General features: G+C 37.0%; 2 protein-coding genes across 3 annotated transcripts; one reads left to right on the forward strand and one right to left on the reverse strand.

The window, feature by feature from the left end:
• The first annotated feature begins 1166 nt into the window (after positions 1-1166).
• LOC112296166 (chlorophyllide a oxygenase, chloroplastic) lies at positions 1167-4893 on the forward strand. The gene is made up of 8 exons (XM_024548457.3): positions 1167-1697; positions 1851-1955; positions 2317-2622; positions 2765-2912; positions 3186-3370; positions 3520-3632; positions 3754-4048; positions 4211-4893. The coding sequence occupies exons 1-8, from the start codon at positions 1221-1223 to the stop codon at positions 4376-4378; spliced, it is 1797 nt and encodes a 598-aa protein (XP_024404225.1). The 5' UTR covers positions 1167-1220; the 3' UTR covers positions 4379-4893.
• Positions 4894-7957: 3064 nt separating this feature from the next.
• Positions 7958-9701, reverse strand: LOC112295807 (uncharacterized). 2 transcript variants are annotated; one of them, XM_024547774.3, is made up of 4 exons: positions 9514-9701; positions 9246-9318; positions 8981-9091; positions 7958-8860 (listed from the first exon to the last, which is right to left on the reverse strand). In XM_024547774.3, exons 1-4 carry the CDS (start codon positions 9699-9701, stop codon positions 8810-8812), a joined length of 423 nt encoding a protein of 140 aa, XP_024403542.1. In that variant the 3' UTR covers positions 7958-8809. The 2 variants fall into 2 exon arrangements, 1 of the variants encoding a protein (XP_024403542.1); XR_002973736.3 differs by having other exon boundaries at positions 8499-8860; positions 8981-9135.
• Positions 9702-16680: the final 6979 nt, after the last annotated feature.

Consider the following 16680-nt stretch of genomic DNA (forward strand, 5'->3'; position numbering starts at 1 on the left):
AACAAATTTGGGGCTCTTTGGCCTTTCATTTCCAAATGCTTCACCTTCATTGCCACTCTCCTTTCCTCTATTGTTTCTTGATTGTCTGAGGTCTCGAATGCAGGAAGAATCTCCATTGTCAACTGGGGTTGTTTTTGGCTATAATGATTCCACAGACTTAAGTGTTGGATCCACGACCTCTCCAAAGATATTCTCTCTCAAAAATATTTTGAATAATATTTTTTTAGGCTTTGTAGTTCTTAGGCCCAGATAATATTTTTGAAGCAACTACAACAGAATCCATTGTTTCCATTTATGCCTTGCTACTGTGGATCTATTGACTTGCTCAAGTAACTTACACGTTATATTGTTGTACTTATAACTCTCATACAAAAGACAACTCGAACCAAATATTCATTCATCCATTTTCACATCCATCCTCGACGTCCTCCTCCTCCTGCTAATGCTGTCGCATTTGTTGCCCCTCTTTGTTTCGCTTGGCTTTGAGTGGCAGCTCCACGAAAATCTCCCAAGGGGCAACGTGATCAAGGTCATTCGGTGATGGATGGATGGATGGGGAACGCCCACTGCATCTGGTGGATCAGAAACCAATGGGCAGCAGGATGCCGCCGTAATGAAAAAAGGAGGAGGAGAAGAAGCAGCAGCAGCAGCAGGAGACGAGGGGATTGAGGAGGAGGAGGGAGGTGACCATGGATGAAAACATGGAGCCCAGAAGAAGGGAAACAGGAGCCAACGCAGGGGACGGGGGCGGGGGAGGGGGGGAGGGCGTGGCCCAGATGTATTGTGGCTCGCTCCTGGCCCCCTCCCTGCCAGCGTGGCGCTCCCCCACAGGCCCTCCGGATACGATAGGGGAACTCGGGGCGCCTGCCGCAGCAGCATCTCTCTGAAGTGCCCCCACCCCTCGGGCATCCAAGTCGGGTCGGAGGTGTGAGGTTAGGATCCTGGGCCTTGCGCTGCCTGCTGATGGTGCAGTGGTGGTGTGCTCTGGTGCCTGCGTCTCCTCGTCATCCCCCCCCCCCCCTTCCCCGCCTCCGTGTCTGGGGGTCCTTGCTCTGCCCTGCCTGTCATTCATTCATTGCCCAGGTGCGATTCTCGCATCGAGTTGGGACGTCGATACGCCACCACCACCACCACCAGGGGCTGCTCCTCCCTCCATCACCACCATCAGGTCGACCAGCACCAGCACCAGGAGGAGGTCGTCTGTCTGTCTGGGTGGTTCCATGGCGCCGGGGCTGGGACTTGCCGCTGCCCCGCCGTCCATGCGCGTCGTGGAGAATCCGGGAGTGGGATTGTGCTCGACGACCCATTTGGAGTGCTGCAGCGGGGGTTGCTCTTCTTCCATTGCAACTGTGTTTCACTTGAATTATGGTATGGCCGGTAAGGCTGTGTGGATAGGTTCTGGTACCCGGGACAGAGAAGTTGTTAGCGTGTGGAGGCGCTACGGCCATGGAAAGGACCAGGGGCGAGGGAAAAGAGTGGTGCAGTGCTTGGGGATGAGTGAGAGCTCCAGCAGGAAGGATCAGCAGGCGGGGATTGTGAGGATTTTTGACGTGGAGGATCCGCGTGGGGCTAGTTCGTCGCTGAAGAAGGGCACCATTGACGTGAATACTGCGTGGGAGCTGTTGCGCCAGGATGTGCTGTATCTGGATTGGAAGGCCCGGCAAGACGTACTCACAATTGTCCACGCCCACGACAAGGTCAGATTCCTGTTGCACTTGGGTGGGTTCTTCAATTTATGTAGTCTTTAGCGATGGACTCAATTGGGACCTTCTTGCGTCCTGCCTAGGTGATCACTTTTGCGAATGGGAATGTGTTAGGGTACATTGAGTTAAAAAAATGGCTTGCAACAGGTTGTTGAAGTGCTGAACCCTCTTGTGAGAGATGTCAAATCTGTCGAAACTCTTCGCTCCGAGCTCGCTGGACTGCAGGAGGAACTTTCCAAAGCTCATGCCCAGGTGCGAGTCAGGATTCCAGATCTGCTACTGTGTATTAGTATCATTGATACACATTTTACACCTCAATCCTAAAGCATTATCGTTACACTTGATACGAAGTACCCAAGATGTGACAACGAGGACCTAGCATTACATTCTATCCATGGAACCCGCACCATTGTGAAGTCGAAGTTGTTTATCAAGGATACCCTGGAATGCAAAGGTCCTTCAAGCATACCCTAGTCTGTTGATTAGTAGTCACAGTAACCAATCGTCCTTCGTCCATTCGGGGTTCCACGATCCTTCAATCAAATGCTACGCCTTCCTCAACAGTGCAGTCATTGCTTTTCAGAATGACAAAGATAATATATCTGTGAGGCAGGTCCATTTGTCGGAGGCCAGAGTGGAACATACTCTTCGGAAGCTTGGTGAGATGGAATCACTGTTCAATACTAAGTTGCTGCAGAACCAAGGCAGAGAGCGAGGAAGTACTGTTCCTAAAGCTACCTCGGCCCTGCAACTGGCCCTTACGGGAGAGGCGGAGGCTGATTTAAGTGCACGTCCCAGAACTAACACGTCGAGAGCAAAATCCCTTGAAGTCTCTGGTCCCATAGGTCCTTATCCTGCGCAGTTGAAGAATTATTGGTATCCGGTGGCCTTCTCTGCCGACATTGACGATAAAACCATGGTGAAGACCACTCGTGACTTTTTGTCCAGTATTGTACATGCGTTGTGAATCTTTGTCTGGTCTTTCAACAGCCTGGCCATGAACTTATTTGTCGCTTTACCCTGGCTTAACGAAAGGTTGATCCTGTAATGAGCTGTATCAGGTGCCGTTTAATAGCTTTGAAGAAGCATGGGTTATTTTTCGAGGGAAAGATGGCCGTCCAGGATGCGTGCGAGATTCTTGCGCACACAGGGCATGTCCACTATCGCTTGGGAAAGTTGAGGAGGGACGGATACAGTGTCCCTACCATGGTGAGTTAGTTTCAGTGATACTTTTGTATCTAGTCTCTCTAAACTAGAAGTCTATATCTATCGTCGATGTTGTTAACTGCACTTTGGGATTGGCATGTCAGGATTAAGCTTGTGTTAAAGATGTTGCAAGTTTTAAGAGTTGTAAGAGAAATGGACCTGTATCCATCAGTGAAACCATATATGTTTTGCTGAGATAAGTAGAATCAATCGACTAGATATGCAGTATTGTCTTAAAACAGGTAATAGCTGATTTGTAAAAGGTTGAGGAAACAGGATGGGAATACAACACATCTGGTAAATGCGAGAAGATGCCATCTACGAGGTTTGTGAATGCAAAGCTCGATTCTCTTCCTTGCATTGAGCAGGACGGCATGGTATGGATATGGCCTGGAAATGAAACCCCGTCTACAAATCTTCCTTGTTTGAATCCTCCATCGCATTATACTATTCATGCACAGGTGCGTTCAATGTGTGCAAGTATGCCTTCTTTATGATCTTAGCTTCTTGCTGGAAGTGCTCAATCAATAACCTCCTTAAAATAATCGAATTTCATTTGAAGAATGAAATCACGAAAACGAAATCTAACTAACCAAGAGATGCTGTACAGATTACGATGGAGTTGCCAGTGGAGCACGGATTGCTAGTAGAAAACTTATTGGATTTGGCTCATGCGCCTTTCACTCATACCACCACTTTTGCCAAGGGTTGGGATGTCCCTAAGTAAGTGTGATCGCATACGTATCTGTACTTCTGAGGTACTTGACATCCGTTGGTTTTCTGTTCCCCTTGTTCATTTCACAGAGATTAATTATACGCTTTACTCGGGTGTATGTGCTTTCAGCTTTGTGAAATTTAGGACTCCAATTGCAGCTCTGCAAGGTACTTGGGACCCGTACCCCATAGCTATGGAGTTTAAACCTCCATGCATGGTGCTCTCCACCATTGGGTTAGAGAAGCCTGGCAAGCTAAATGGTTCTGATGTGGAAGCTTGTCCTACACACCTCCACCAGCTCCACGTTTGCATGCCTTCATCAAAGGGCAAAACGCGTTTGTTGTATCGGATGGCCTTAGATTTCGCCCCGTACCTCAAGCATGTTCCGTTCATCAAGTACTTATGGCAACACCTTGCGAACAAGGTGTGCTTTCCAATATTCATATGAATGAGAACTTTAAACATTGACTTTAGGAAAGCCGTCAAGTTTGAGTAGTGTAGTCTTGACCTTTTGGAGTCTTTCTTTGTGGAAAGAAAATGAGGCAAATGTGTGGCATAGTGACCGAGATATTTAAGTTCGCTTCAGGTGTTGGGTGAAGACTTGAGACTCGTGGAAGGTCAGCAGGATCGGATGGAAAGAGGTGCGAACGTGTGGAACGTCCCTGTGGCATACGATAAACTTGGAGTCAGGTACCGAAGGTGGAGAATTGCAATAGAATCCGGAGATGAAAGAATTCCCTTCAGTTCCGATTAGGTGGAGGTTTGGAGGGGCTTTGCAGAGAAGCCCGAGTTATGCAACTGCACGCTGGAAGTTCCATTTGCAGGTTGAAGGCTGTCTTTTCCTCAAGGTAGCAGTTGTGCAGACTCTCAACTATCATTCAAGCGTACCCTATACTGTTATATTGTTGCATGGATTCCTGATGCACACTGCTTTGGAGATGGGTCCTTTTGCCACTGAGCAAGCAAGCAGCGGCGACAGGCCAGCAGTGTGCTTGTACAGTTGTATCATGTGTTGGAGTGCGAAGAAGAGACCCTTATGTTTTTTCATAAAAGAAATTATTTTCTCTTCTCATTCGGGATTGTAGCAGTACGCTGGCTTCACTAGGTGGTAACGGAAGCAGATAGTAGAATTATATGCCAGCAGTCCTCTGTTTGTTGGCTGCTGCGAGAATAGTGCTTAGAGATCTTCCATGCCTCTACTGAAGTATACGTAGTATTCTATCGGCATCTGTACTTGTTTCCTGGTGGAATGTCTCGGTTTCCATGTCAGATGCTTCTTTGATTGATACTCTGGTGTTCAGATGCTGCACGATACATGTTGATCTAACTGCGTCAGTTGTTTATAAGAACATGATACGAGGGTTATACTGCCCTGGTGTCGTAATGTCCTCAAAAGCCTTTGCACCTCTTCTGATGTGTGGAATTCCGCCACTGTTTTTGCAATTTTTGTGTTGGGATCAGTGTGTTGTGTGAGGCATCTCTCTCAGGTTCTGTTTCTGGATGAACGGTTGAAATTCTCAAACGTTAAATATTGAGGATTAAGGATGGAAATGTGACCCAGTCAAACTTGCAAAATTCTAGTTGATTTCTGCTGCCAGCAGTGCCATCGCTAACTATTATGCAAAAATCAACTGTAAATTACACCTCGCATTTCCAAATTTCCTGGACAGACACCGAATTGGCAACACGGTTTACTTAGTCTTCTTCTCATTTTTCTATCTAAAAATATTAAAAAATCTATAGCTATTTTTAAAATCATTATCATTTTGAAAAATAAATTACGTTTTGAGAAAATTAATGGTAATATTTTTCGTATTATATAAATAAATATTATTGAAAATTGAAGGATCATACCACCTTGCTATTTTTTATTTATTTTTTTTTTTTTCTATTTACTATCATTTGCATATAACTTCTTATTAAAAAATTACAAAGAAAATGATCTTGGCCTTTTATACTAATAAATGTACAGGTTGTATTTTCTAAATCTTTTTATTAGTAGTACAAGTTTCAATCACTACATCAAAATTTTGTTTGCTCTTCTAATGGTGTGGATATTATGTTACTGAATCTTTTTTACAAAATATATATATATATATATATATATATAATATTTTATTTTCACAATAGAAGATAAATTACTATAAATTTAATATAAATAGATAATAATTCAGCATAGTTTTTACAAATTACAAAAAATAATTACAAACTTTTTTTAACTTTTAAATTTGTTTTTATGATTATTTATTTTATATATATATATATATATATAGGGAGTTGTTAAAGGCACACCCTCCCTTGCCATCTCATGATTAATTCTGTCTCTATCCCTAACCTAGAACCTTCATACTCCCTCTCTCCCTCCTCTTTCTATTCACAAAACACCCAACCTACAAAATCTATTTGTGCACCTCAAGCATGGTACAAATATATATTGAACTCAAAAATAATACAGTCACAATTAAATAAGATGTAGTTGCTATTTACAAACGTCTCCTCAACCCCCACAAGACTATTTCCAATAATGTCAATAGTTGCTAGTAAGAAACTCTTGCACTTTTCTAGTTTGTTTCTGTAGATAACAATGTAAAGTGACTTTTTTTATGATTTTTTAAGATTTTTTTTTTCTTCTATCTCACCAAGTATTTATTATTAATTTTAATATTTGTCTTAAAATTCCTTTCATTTCTTACTTTTAATATTAGTTTGTTGATTGAGTATGCTTTACACTTCTATTTTTAAAATTCTACATGAAAAAATGTATTTGTTTAACTTGTTTTACAAATTATACATATTTGGAGTTAATAATATTGAGGTGATTTATGTCCAAGTACTTTAAGAAAAATCTTGACGATTTAGAAATCAATAATCCTATTTCAATTCTATTTTCATTTTACTTTTAAAAACTATTTTATTTATTGACTTCTAAATTAATAAAATAGATTATTACATAAAATCCTAACACTATTCTAAATTCTACTTGTACATTTAAGAAAAATGCACACAATAAAAATGATTACTAGTCATTACATCCTGAGGAAATATATGTTGCTAAAAAAAACCATAATAGCAATAATTAAATTAGTAGGAAAAAAAAATGCATTTTGTTTATACTCCTCTTTCTGATAATTATCAAGTTCTTGATCCAATTATTTTATCTTATTTTATTGAACTTTATACCTCATTATAAACGGTAAAAACCATTTAACAAAAAAAATTAAAAGTAAATAAGAAAGAAAAGAAAAGAGAAACTTGCTTAAAGTATCTTCTATTTCTGTTTTTCTATATACTTATCCAATAAATCATTATTAACAAACTTGTATAAAGGCTTATTATGTTTTGGATCAAATAATTATGTAATAAAATTTCATTTATTAAATATTTCAAAGTACAAAGAGTACTTCATGATTATTATTTTGAAAAAGATAATATCAGAATAGAAAATATTGTGGTATTAGCCTTATTTGTTGCTAATTTAAATCCAAGGCACTCTTATTCAAACACAAACAACTTGTTGATTTAAGAGGTTTACATTTGTAGGTTTGTATGATTTTATAAATTCTATATATATATATATATATATATATATATATTTAAAAATATATCACAATATTTTAATATTTTAAGTATATTTAAAGAATTTTTAAAATAATCATTTATTGTTGTTCCAATTTTTTTTAATATTTTCAATATTTCTCTAAATAGCACAAATATTCATTATTTGATTTTTTTTATTGCTAGTTTATTAGTAGATAATTTAATTATTTTCACTTGAACAAATTATGAAAAAGATATGTTCCTTGAATAAGTTGGCACTTCTAAATGTGATTCCCTAACTTTTATCTTAAGCTGATCTATTCTCTTTAATAATCCCTAACTTTTAGAAGTGCTTATTTATTCAAGGATCTATTATGTTAGATTATGACTAACTTTTCACCAACATTATAAAAATGAAGTGTCTTTAAACTTTGTATTTATTCAAAAACAAGCTACATTCTTTCCAAATCTTTCTTCTTTTTTTAATTATGTTAATTTAAAACACCATTATCCAATGCCACTTCCTTTCTAAGTAGGGGGGATATGTACTAATTTTTTAGAATATATCTTTTTTTTGTGTATATTTCAATACCAAATTATTTTATTAATATGTATGAGTTAAAAAGAAAGAGTAGAACTGCTTTACTGTGTTATTGAACTATAGCTGTATAAAATGAAAGTGTCCTTGGGCAAACAAAATAGATATTAGGGTTCTATTACAAAAAATATTTGAAAAGTGATAATGAAATGATTGAGACAAGAATTGATGGTATACACCTACACTTTACAACAGATATACAATGTTGGGCAGGTTAAATTCATATTAATTAATTTCTTGGAACAACGATAATATATAAATTGACACTCTGAAAGAATCAACTATGTTATTTTAAGTTTCCTTGTGGTGAGGGGAAGTTGTGGATACTGTATGCCACATCCATTAATAATTGGAATGCTGCTTTGAAACACATACCATGAGGTATGTAGACCAAGGAAGTATCAGTTAAGACACAAGGTGTGCACTCTCTTGCTGCCAGAGTGCGTGAATATTACATTAGCTCCGGAATTTCTCTCGTAGTGGAGTGTCGGCGGGTCAAAGCGCCTCGCAAGACGCAATGAGGAGCTCTGGCAATGGCCTCGTTCTGAGATGATTCAAGTTGCCACTTATAAATGCAGAGTGGAAAGTGACAGCATTTCTGGAAGGTCAACGTGACACAGGCTTCAAAAAGGTCAACGTGTATGACACACAGGATGCTGCTCGGTCAAGCCACCAGGCTGGAAAGAAATTGGCAGAGAAGAAGAGTGTATTGGACACATGAAGCATCTTGTGCCAGCAATTTGGTTGAGAGAATAAAATCAACGGTTTTTTTTGAAATGAATTCAGCCGCCCGCGAATGCACAAATCTTTATAGAGCGTACAAGAGATATCGTAAAATATTCAGTGAGGAAAAAAAATAGTTCGTGGTGTCAATTTGATAGTCGATCAGGAATAATAATACAAACTTGCTGCATCATTTATGGGTGAACTCCACTTTCTTCATATTAAAAGTCACTTGGAAGAAGGGATAAGGGTTTCACTTCTGGCAGCTCTTCACTTTCACGAGTTCTGAGTACTCGGCAAATGGAAATTCACTTTGACGATTGAACTTCAAAAATGTGAAAATTTCTTGCACGCAGGTTCATCAATACACAACGGTACCTGCACATTTACCAACGGAGCTCGCTGTCAGAACTTATTATCAAAACCCAACTTCGCAGCGTACAAATTGAGAGAACAGAGAGTACAGTATCTGTGGTATTGTGGTATCCTTTGACAAACCTCGTTAAGCGGCACGAATTGTAGCTTTACAGATGTGAATTTGGGTCTGTGGAAGCCACTGCTGTGGTTAATGCTCATTCCAGCGGCTTTGACCACGATTGATCGCAATCCCTGTGGCGAACAAGGATTAGCAGCTTTCCACAGGACACCTTTCCCTGATGATCAAACACCCTGGACCAATTTGAATAAATTCCTCAGTAACATCTCTATTCACCGCACAAGTCCTGCCGCCTAAAATCCAGAAACAGAATGCGAACTGACTTACTGGTGGATACTTCTGAACGATGTGCTTTACTAGTTTCCATTTATTCTCCGTGGTTTCAAGTTCACCCGATTCCCTGCAATAAGGCAACTGTGCTGAGTCAGGATGGAGAATTTGAGGGGGGGCACGCAGATTTTAACATGCACGTCCGAACTCATTCATAATCATTGTCGGTAAGGCTTGCATGGATGAAAGGGCGCCAGACCAACCTAAAAATAAACCGTCACAGAACGGTCTAATAAACTGACAGAACCCGCAAACGAAAACATACCAGCTGAAGATGACGTTTTTCAGCTCATCTCGGATTACTACTTGACATTTGAACACGCTAGGATCGCCTTTCCTGTCCGCGTACCAGATTGAAAACATCATGGGAGGACTGCAATTCAGGAACTTGTTGGAAAATGTTTGGAGACCAACATACTGCTGCACCTTACCCCAGTGCCAAGAGGTCGCCATAAGGAGTTTATCCACGGCAACAGGACAAGGAGAGCAGTCAGATGCGGGACACTCACGCAATACACCGTCGCCACCACCGCGCTGGAAAACTGAGCCACCCTCTGTTGCTCAGTAGCCATAGAAATGAGGCTCTTCGTCGCATTCATCAGTTCTACAAATACGGTCGATAATGAGCCGGTGCTTGGGCTCCCATGGCCGCAAGAATTGATGCTTGAGTCGGTCGGCGTCGAGGTAATGAATTCGTTCGAAGTATGGAGAAGCGATCAAATTGACGCCGTAGACGGAACCGAATAAACCCTTCCATCCGCCAAGGCACTGCATTGCGTCATTTCCTCTCAATCCAGAGCCCTCACACAATTCGCTCCACAGGGTCGCATCACAGGTGGAGTCTCGCCATGCTCTGCACACAAGTGCGCAGGAGCTCGCAATCTGCGAGGACGGCAGTAAAGCAAATATCTTGACAAGGACGGCATCTGGAATGCTCTCAAAAGTGGTTCCTACCCTTCCATTTCGCATTGCAAATGAATGGGAACGGAGAGAAAGAGCTCACTCCTGAGCAAGCGCAATCTCCAACAACTACTTCCTCCAAAATTAAGACTCAAGTACATCTACAACATCCACCGAAATCTAGCGATCGACGGTTTTGCATGTGCTATCAGACAGCGGTTCGAGCTAACGACTCGCCGATTCCCATTCACCTCAAGTTAACTTTTATTTCATTAAAGTACCCGCCTCCAAAGTGGCTGTTACAGTGCAATCTCTGACAAACGCCAACGATTCTGCATATATACTGGGTGCCAGCAACTATGCGAAAGAAACCTGGTTGTCGAGCCTTCCCCTCGCGGACAAAGCCATCAACAGAACATGCTACCCTGTTTCACAAGCTCAGACTTGCCTCACGATGACAACGCGGCTGTTGAGGCGGAAAAAAACGATGATTCTGAGCAGGGGAGAAGGAAGGAGGGAAGGAAGGAGCAGAGAGAGAGACAGTGCAAAGCCAGTAGCCAAGTAAGCAACAGCAGCAGCGAAGCAAGAACGCAGATGTGGGAAGGGGGTGGGGAGGTCATGGGGCAGACGAAGAGGAGATGAGGACAGGAGCTAGGAGAGTGGTAGTACAAGTACTAGTAGTAGGGAGAGGAGAGAGGCGCAAGCACGCAGGCACGCGCGGACACACACCCAGAGACAGACCAGGAGAGAGTGGTTGCGCAGACAACCAGCCAATCCCCCCCCCCCCCCCCATGGCCAGCCAGCATTAGCACCCCCCCCCCGGGCTACGCCTCGTCATCGTCGTCGTCGTCTTGGCGGGAATCGGACGGGAACTGGGTTTGAACCCCGCGACAACTAGCGACCCCAAAAAGGCGGGAACCCTAAGCGTCAATGGATGGGTGGATGGATGAATATATGATACCGTGGTGATGTAACAAGATGCATGCTTCACCTCTCCTTTTGTGACGGGGGCCAGAGAGGTGTAGAGTGTGTGCATCGATAAAACGACCCAAATTTTTACTAAAGCAACCCACCCATCATCACAATTATGAAAAAACAATTGTCTCTAGATTCATTTATCTACTATTGGTTCTACAACCAATGAAAAGAAAGCACATTCATCCACAACTATGATAATTTAATCTTCATTGCTGCCATCCACAATTATTAGCTGTGGTAGTCCTTGATTAGAATCCTAATTATTTGTTTAAAAGAAGGAGGAATGTGCCACATGTTATCTCATTACTTTGCTCTATGTTGAGAAGAGAGATGGGTTGGCCTTCCCTTCTTTACCACCTTCCTCTCCGCATGGCTTCCCTGCCACCCTCACACTTTGATGCAAGATCTTGGAAGTATGTTGCAGAAACTTATGCAATGATTATTGCAAAGACTAGCTTCTAAAGGCCTCATAGTGTTTGTGTAGGATCCATGAAAGTTTAAAGCTTGCCAATCGTTGTCAAAATGATTTTATAGCTCTTTGAGTATATGAGAGTACAAGAGCTTATGTATAATTAATATTGTGGTTTATGGACCATCAACAGTAGCTATTGTTTTACAACACCCATGTATTTGTGAGTTTCTTTCTCAAGTTTGCAATAATATATATTCTTAAAGGTTGACTTGATAGTGGTTGTTGCAAATGTAATCAATATCTTTTTCTTTCTAAAATTGAGATTTTATGATTGTGGATTGAAAACGTGGAGTTATTATTGCAATAATTGTATGTTCTCTCTCTCTTAGAAGTACAATGTGTGATGGCTGGCTTTGTATAGTCCTTTGATAGAAAAAAGGTGGAGGGATGGTGATGGTGTTGGAGAAGTTAGGATTTTCAAAATTAGAGGACCTTGTAAATGACATTCAAATTATTACATGAGCATGCCATTTTTTTTGAAGGTGAGATATATGGAATATATTAAAAATTGATACTATGTGTATTGATTATAAGTAAGTTAGTTGAAGGAAGGAGCTTGGATATGGCTATGATACTTTTTGCAACCACAATAGAGAAGAACCTTAATATTATATCTAGATCACATGCTTGGCTTTTTTTTTGTACTATGTTTGTTAGATTGTAGCCCTTGTTGTATGCTATAAAGTATAAAAAGAATGTCTAGATCTTAAAGTTTTGTAGTAAATTTCTTGCATCAAAGCTAATCTTTTGATGATGCTTAATATTTTTAGTAAATCAAGTATTAGGTTTTAGAATTAAGCAATTGCAATATTTAATGCTTTCAAATCCTATGCATTAATCATCTCTATGAGATAGATACTATAGCACAATATTATCTTTATTTTTTAAAATTTTTTAAATATTTTTTTGCTTTGAATCCAAAGTTTTGGAGTTAAGCAATTATAATATTCAATGCTCTAAAGTCCTATGGATCAATCATCTTTGTGAGGCAAATATCTTAATATGATTTTTTTTGAATTTTTTGGCATTTTTTTGTTTGAATTAAGGATTTTGAAATTAACTCTCCATGATGTTTTTTAATCCACAATCTTGCCATAGGAGTTGTTTTCATGCACTTATTACTGAGCTTTTGATAGTAACTAATACTCATGAATTCAAGTCGAGACTTTGTATTCCTATTCCAAATTCCAAAAATAGGTATCAACAACAATAATAGTATCACAATTGCCTATTCACTGCATTGCAACAGTGCATCTACAAAATATAATCTCTCAATGTTCCTTTACTAGCTAGTTGTCCTAACTTGAGTAATGCTTGATGAAAACTCTTTAAGTACTAATACTAGTGATTATCTAGTTGTGGGATATTTATTGATTGTTGAGGATATGGAGGTGTGAGATTTTGGATGGTATGTGATGGAAAGTAATGGTGGATTTTTTTTTTTTTCAAATGCACAGATTACTTCTACTATCGACATGTACATTTTCATGTTATTGATTGAAAAATATTGTATGTTGAGTGACATTGTGAAGCTGATCAAGGGTAAGGTTGGGCTTTTTAATAGGCCATTTTTTCACACTCATTACAATTGCAATTTAAACAAAATATTCTTTCTATATGGCCAAATTCATTTAAATTATTTTTTTAAAAAATAAAATTTGAATATCACTTAAATAGAATTTGGATGAAAATATTGTTTTAAAAATTTAATAAATATTAAATAAAAAATGATGTTAGATATATTATTTTTACTTTATTATTATAAAATTAATTAATAACTAATATTACTTGAAGTAATAATCATTTATAATTTTTTAAATGACTATATGTAATATTTTTTTAAAATAATTGTTCAAACATACTGTTGAACCCTATTTTTTTTGAATATTATTTCTAAACAATTATAAGAGAAATATTGTCCTTTTAGGATATGTGCAGATATTATGTTCTATTAACTTGCAATTGCTGCAAAAGAGCCTCCTTATTCTTGCCTCTATAAACTCAAACTGTGATGTAAATTGTTGTGTTGATGTTTTTGCATGCATGTCACTTCTAGTTCTACTTCTTGCTCCTTATGGTCTTCTCTTTGGGTGATTCACTTGTCAATTTTTCAATCACATAGTTATTTTTGAAAGTTCAACTTTTCTTTTATGTAGATTTTTTTTATTGATGAAGAGCTAAAATATCAAAAGTTCTATTAATAATATAATAAAGTAGACATTATTATATAATGTTTCGGCTACCATGTGACAATAATATACATATATATTTAATATATAATTTATTATACAATATAGTGAGAGCCACTTTTACTAGACATTAATGACTCTTGAAATTTTATTTTATTTTATTTATTTAGTACTTAGGATACTTACTATATAAAACTTATTAGAAAAAAGATTAGAGAAGGATTTTGTATAAAAAGAGGTAGTTAGGCCAACCATAAGGATGAATGGAAATAGATGATGAAAATTTTTATTCCTATTGGCTAAAATTCATGCCCAATGGATTTCAAAGAGGCTATCCCAGGTCTTATTAGGAATAAGGATTACCCTTTTGAGACCATTTTAATATCAAAGATTAAGATCATCAATTTTAGGATTTTGGATATAGTTTAAGTGAAAATTTTATATAATTTGGAATTTTTGTAAAGAAGATATAGAAACTCAAAATTAAGGTGTTGATTTCGTATCTATTTTCACTCTTTGGAACATAGCACATGCGTATAAAGACCTTTTGAAGATCAAATTTTCAGGTTGAAAATTTGGTTTAAAAGACTAAATTTTGCATAAAAAAAATAAAAGATTTGGAGTTGATTTAGAGGAGCAATAATTGCTTGAAGATTGCCTTTCCAAATTGAGGTTTGTTAGTGAGCCAATTTTATGAGGGATTTGGTTCCAACCATAACTTAGCCATTTAGACAAATTTTTAGGTAAATATTTCTATGAATATGTATTACTATGTTTTAAAACTTATACCAAATTTTTTGGCATTTGGATTTTGGATTTTTGAGATATAAAGAAAATAGTATTCATGTGTTTGTAAATTAGGATTTAGAGCATCTGCTAGGATTTCTTAGATGCCAAATGATTTGTAGTAGATTTACATTTTTTTTTTTTTTTTTTTTTTTTTTTTGTGGTAAAGCTTAAGAATAAATGCTAAATTTTTTAGAAATTTTTAAAAAAATTGAATGGTTGGATCAAGAAATATGATATTCTAAAGTTTAGAGAATAAAAATCCTTTGTAGGAGAAAAATATTTTGAAAAGATTTTGCTACAATTTGGACATTTTATGCAAAGTAAAGAGATTTTTGAGAGCCAAGACTTTATATATATGTAAAAGATAGAAATATAGAGCTATGGAAAAATTATAGTATAAAGATAGATTTTTGTAAGAAAATTATGGATTTTTTTTGAGCTTATGGAAAACCTAACTTATCAGCAAATAGTTAGTTATGATTTGGTATAGCAAAGGATGCTAGGGCATTTTTAGAGGCTTTAAAAAGCCTTATGTATAAACCTTTTTAAATATAAAAAAATATTAAAATATATTTTTTATATTATTATATTTATTTATCTTCTATAATAAAAATAAATTGCTTGTTGGAATTTGGCCGACGAATTAAAACTAAACTCTCTACAACTAGGTATCCAATGTATTCTTAGATAGAAAATTATACTATACAATAATGTAAACTAACAAAAGAGAATGAAATTATAGATGATATTAGAATAAATTGGTTAAGAATATTTACTAAGTAACATTGATGATGAAAATCACTAATTGATAAAAACATCTCTTCTTCTCAATAAAATTCTTATTTAATGCTTAACTAGTAGACCTAATTTATTTGTCATTTTTCTTGTGAAAGAAAAATTAAATTCATTGATTTTACTCTTAATTGTCTATATTGCTCAAATTTAAGATTAAAAACATATAAAGATACACATTTCACAACATTAGAGAAGAAACCAATATTGTATTGAGGTGCAACATGGATTTGTTTTGAACTTTCTTGAACCTTCAATTTTTTTATTGTATTTTTAAAAGAATGAAAGAGAGAAATTTGAACTTTTCTCTAAGGTCTTTGGTGGAAAATTTTAAGTAAGATTTTAATATTGAATATTGACCCTCTACTTGTGATATAGTCACACTTCTAAGATAAAGTAGATTATTTGTTCAAGCTTTAATAAATATCTTCCTATATAATATCCAAGTGTTTTTTAAATACTGAATATCTGCATAAGCAATAGTAGAAATGTACTTGTTGCAAATATTAGTCCACTCCAAATAAAAAGCTCTACAGAACATGTACTAATCACAATGGTCTAATCTATAAGGAATTAAGACCGTCCTTACTCTACTTTGTTTGAAAAATATTTTTTATAATTTATTAATATATATTTTTGTATATAAAAATACAAAGTAATGCATTTGAAGTGGAGAATATTAATTCAATGGCATTTATTAATGTTAAATCCCTATCAATACCAATGCAAATGGGTCGAATTTCTCCATGTACTTCTTAAAGTTAGATTAATGTCCAACAAAAGAAACGTTTCATTTCTTTTTAGAAAAAACAACACCAATGATAAATGAAGTATTGAAACTTGTGATCCCTACAACATGTAATATTGGCATTTCTGGTTGCACTTGACATTTAAAATCAATTGTAAACTTTTTGATTGATTTCTGGCAGTATTTGTAAGCTGTTGTTGCTACTGCTACTATGGTGCTGAGTGACTCTATTAAGAGCCAATTTTGCACATCACTCACTTATTTATAGACCTACTGAGCATCTCATGTAACTTAGCTTGGTCTCACAATCTTTGCTTTTTTTTTGCTTTGCTTTGCTTTGGTGAGCCAATCTTCCTCACTTGTGTCTGCACACCTCAACTGCATTTCTTGCTTCAACACCCACAACATTGCCTATGTTAAAACTTAAAAATGTATTCAAGATTCAATTTTTGAATGAATATATATATATATATATATATATATGTATGTATATATATTGAATAGAAAATCAATAATGTGTGGTGTGGGTGTGATTAAATCAATAGTATAGTTGCAATAAGTAAA

The sequence above is a fragment of the Physcomitrium patens genome, chromosome 19 (assembly GCF_059467195.1).
Source record: "Physcomitrium patens ecotype Gransden chromosome 19, ASM5946719v1, whole genome shotgun sequence".
NCBI classification, from domain to species: Eukaryota; Viridiplantae; Streptophyta; class Bryopsida; order Funariales; family Funariaceae; genus Physcomitrium; species Physcomitrium patens.

Coding starts and splice junctions, on each gene's coding strand:
- LOC112296166 (XM_024548457.3), top strand. CDS start 1,221: ATGGCGCCGGGGCTGGGACTTGCCGCTGCCCCGCCGTCCATGCGCGTC. Junction 1,698..1,850: donor TTGTCCACGCCCACGACAAG/GTCAGATTCCTG, acceptor GGCTTGCAACAG/GTTGTTGAAGTGCTGAACCC. Junction 1,956..2,316: donor TTTCCAAAGCTCATGCCCAG/GTGCGAGTCAGG, acceptor TCTGTGAGGCAG/GTCCATTTGTCGGAGGCCAG.
- LOC112295807 (XM_024547774.3), bottom strand. CDS start 9,701: ATGGCGACCTCTTGGCACTGGGGTAAGGTGCAGCAGTATGTTGGTCTC. Junction 9,319..9,513: donor AAAAACGTCATCTTCAGCTG/GTATGTTTTCGT, acceptor GCCTTATTGCAG/GGAATCGGGTGAACTTGAAA. Junction 8,861..8,980: donor AATTCGTGCCGCTTAACGAG/GTTTGTCAAAGG, acceptor GTAAATGTGCAG/GTACCGTTGTGTATTGATGA.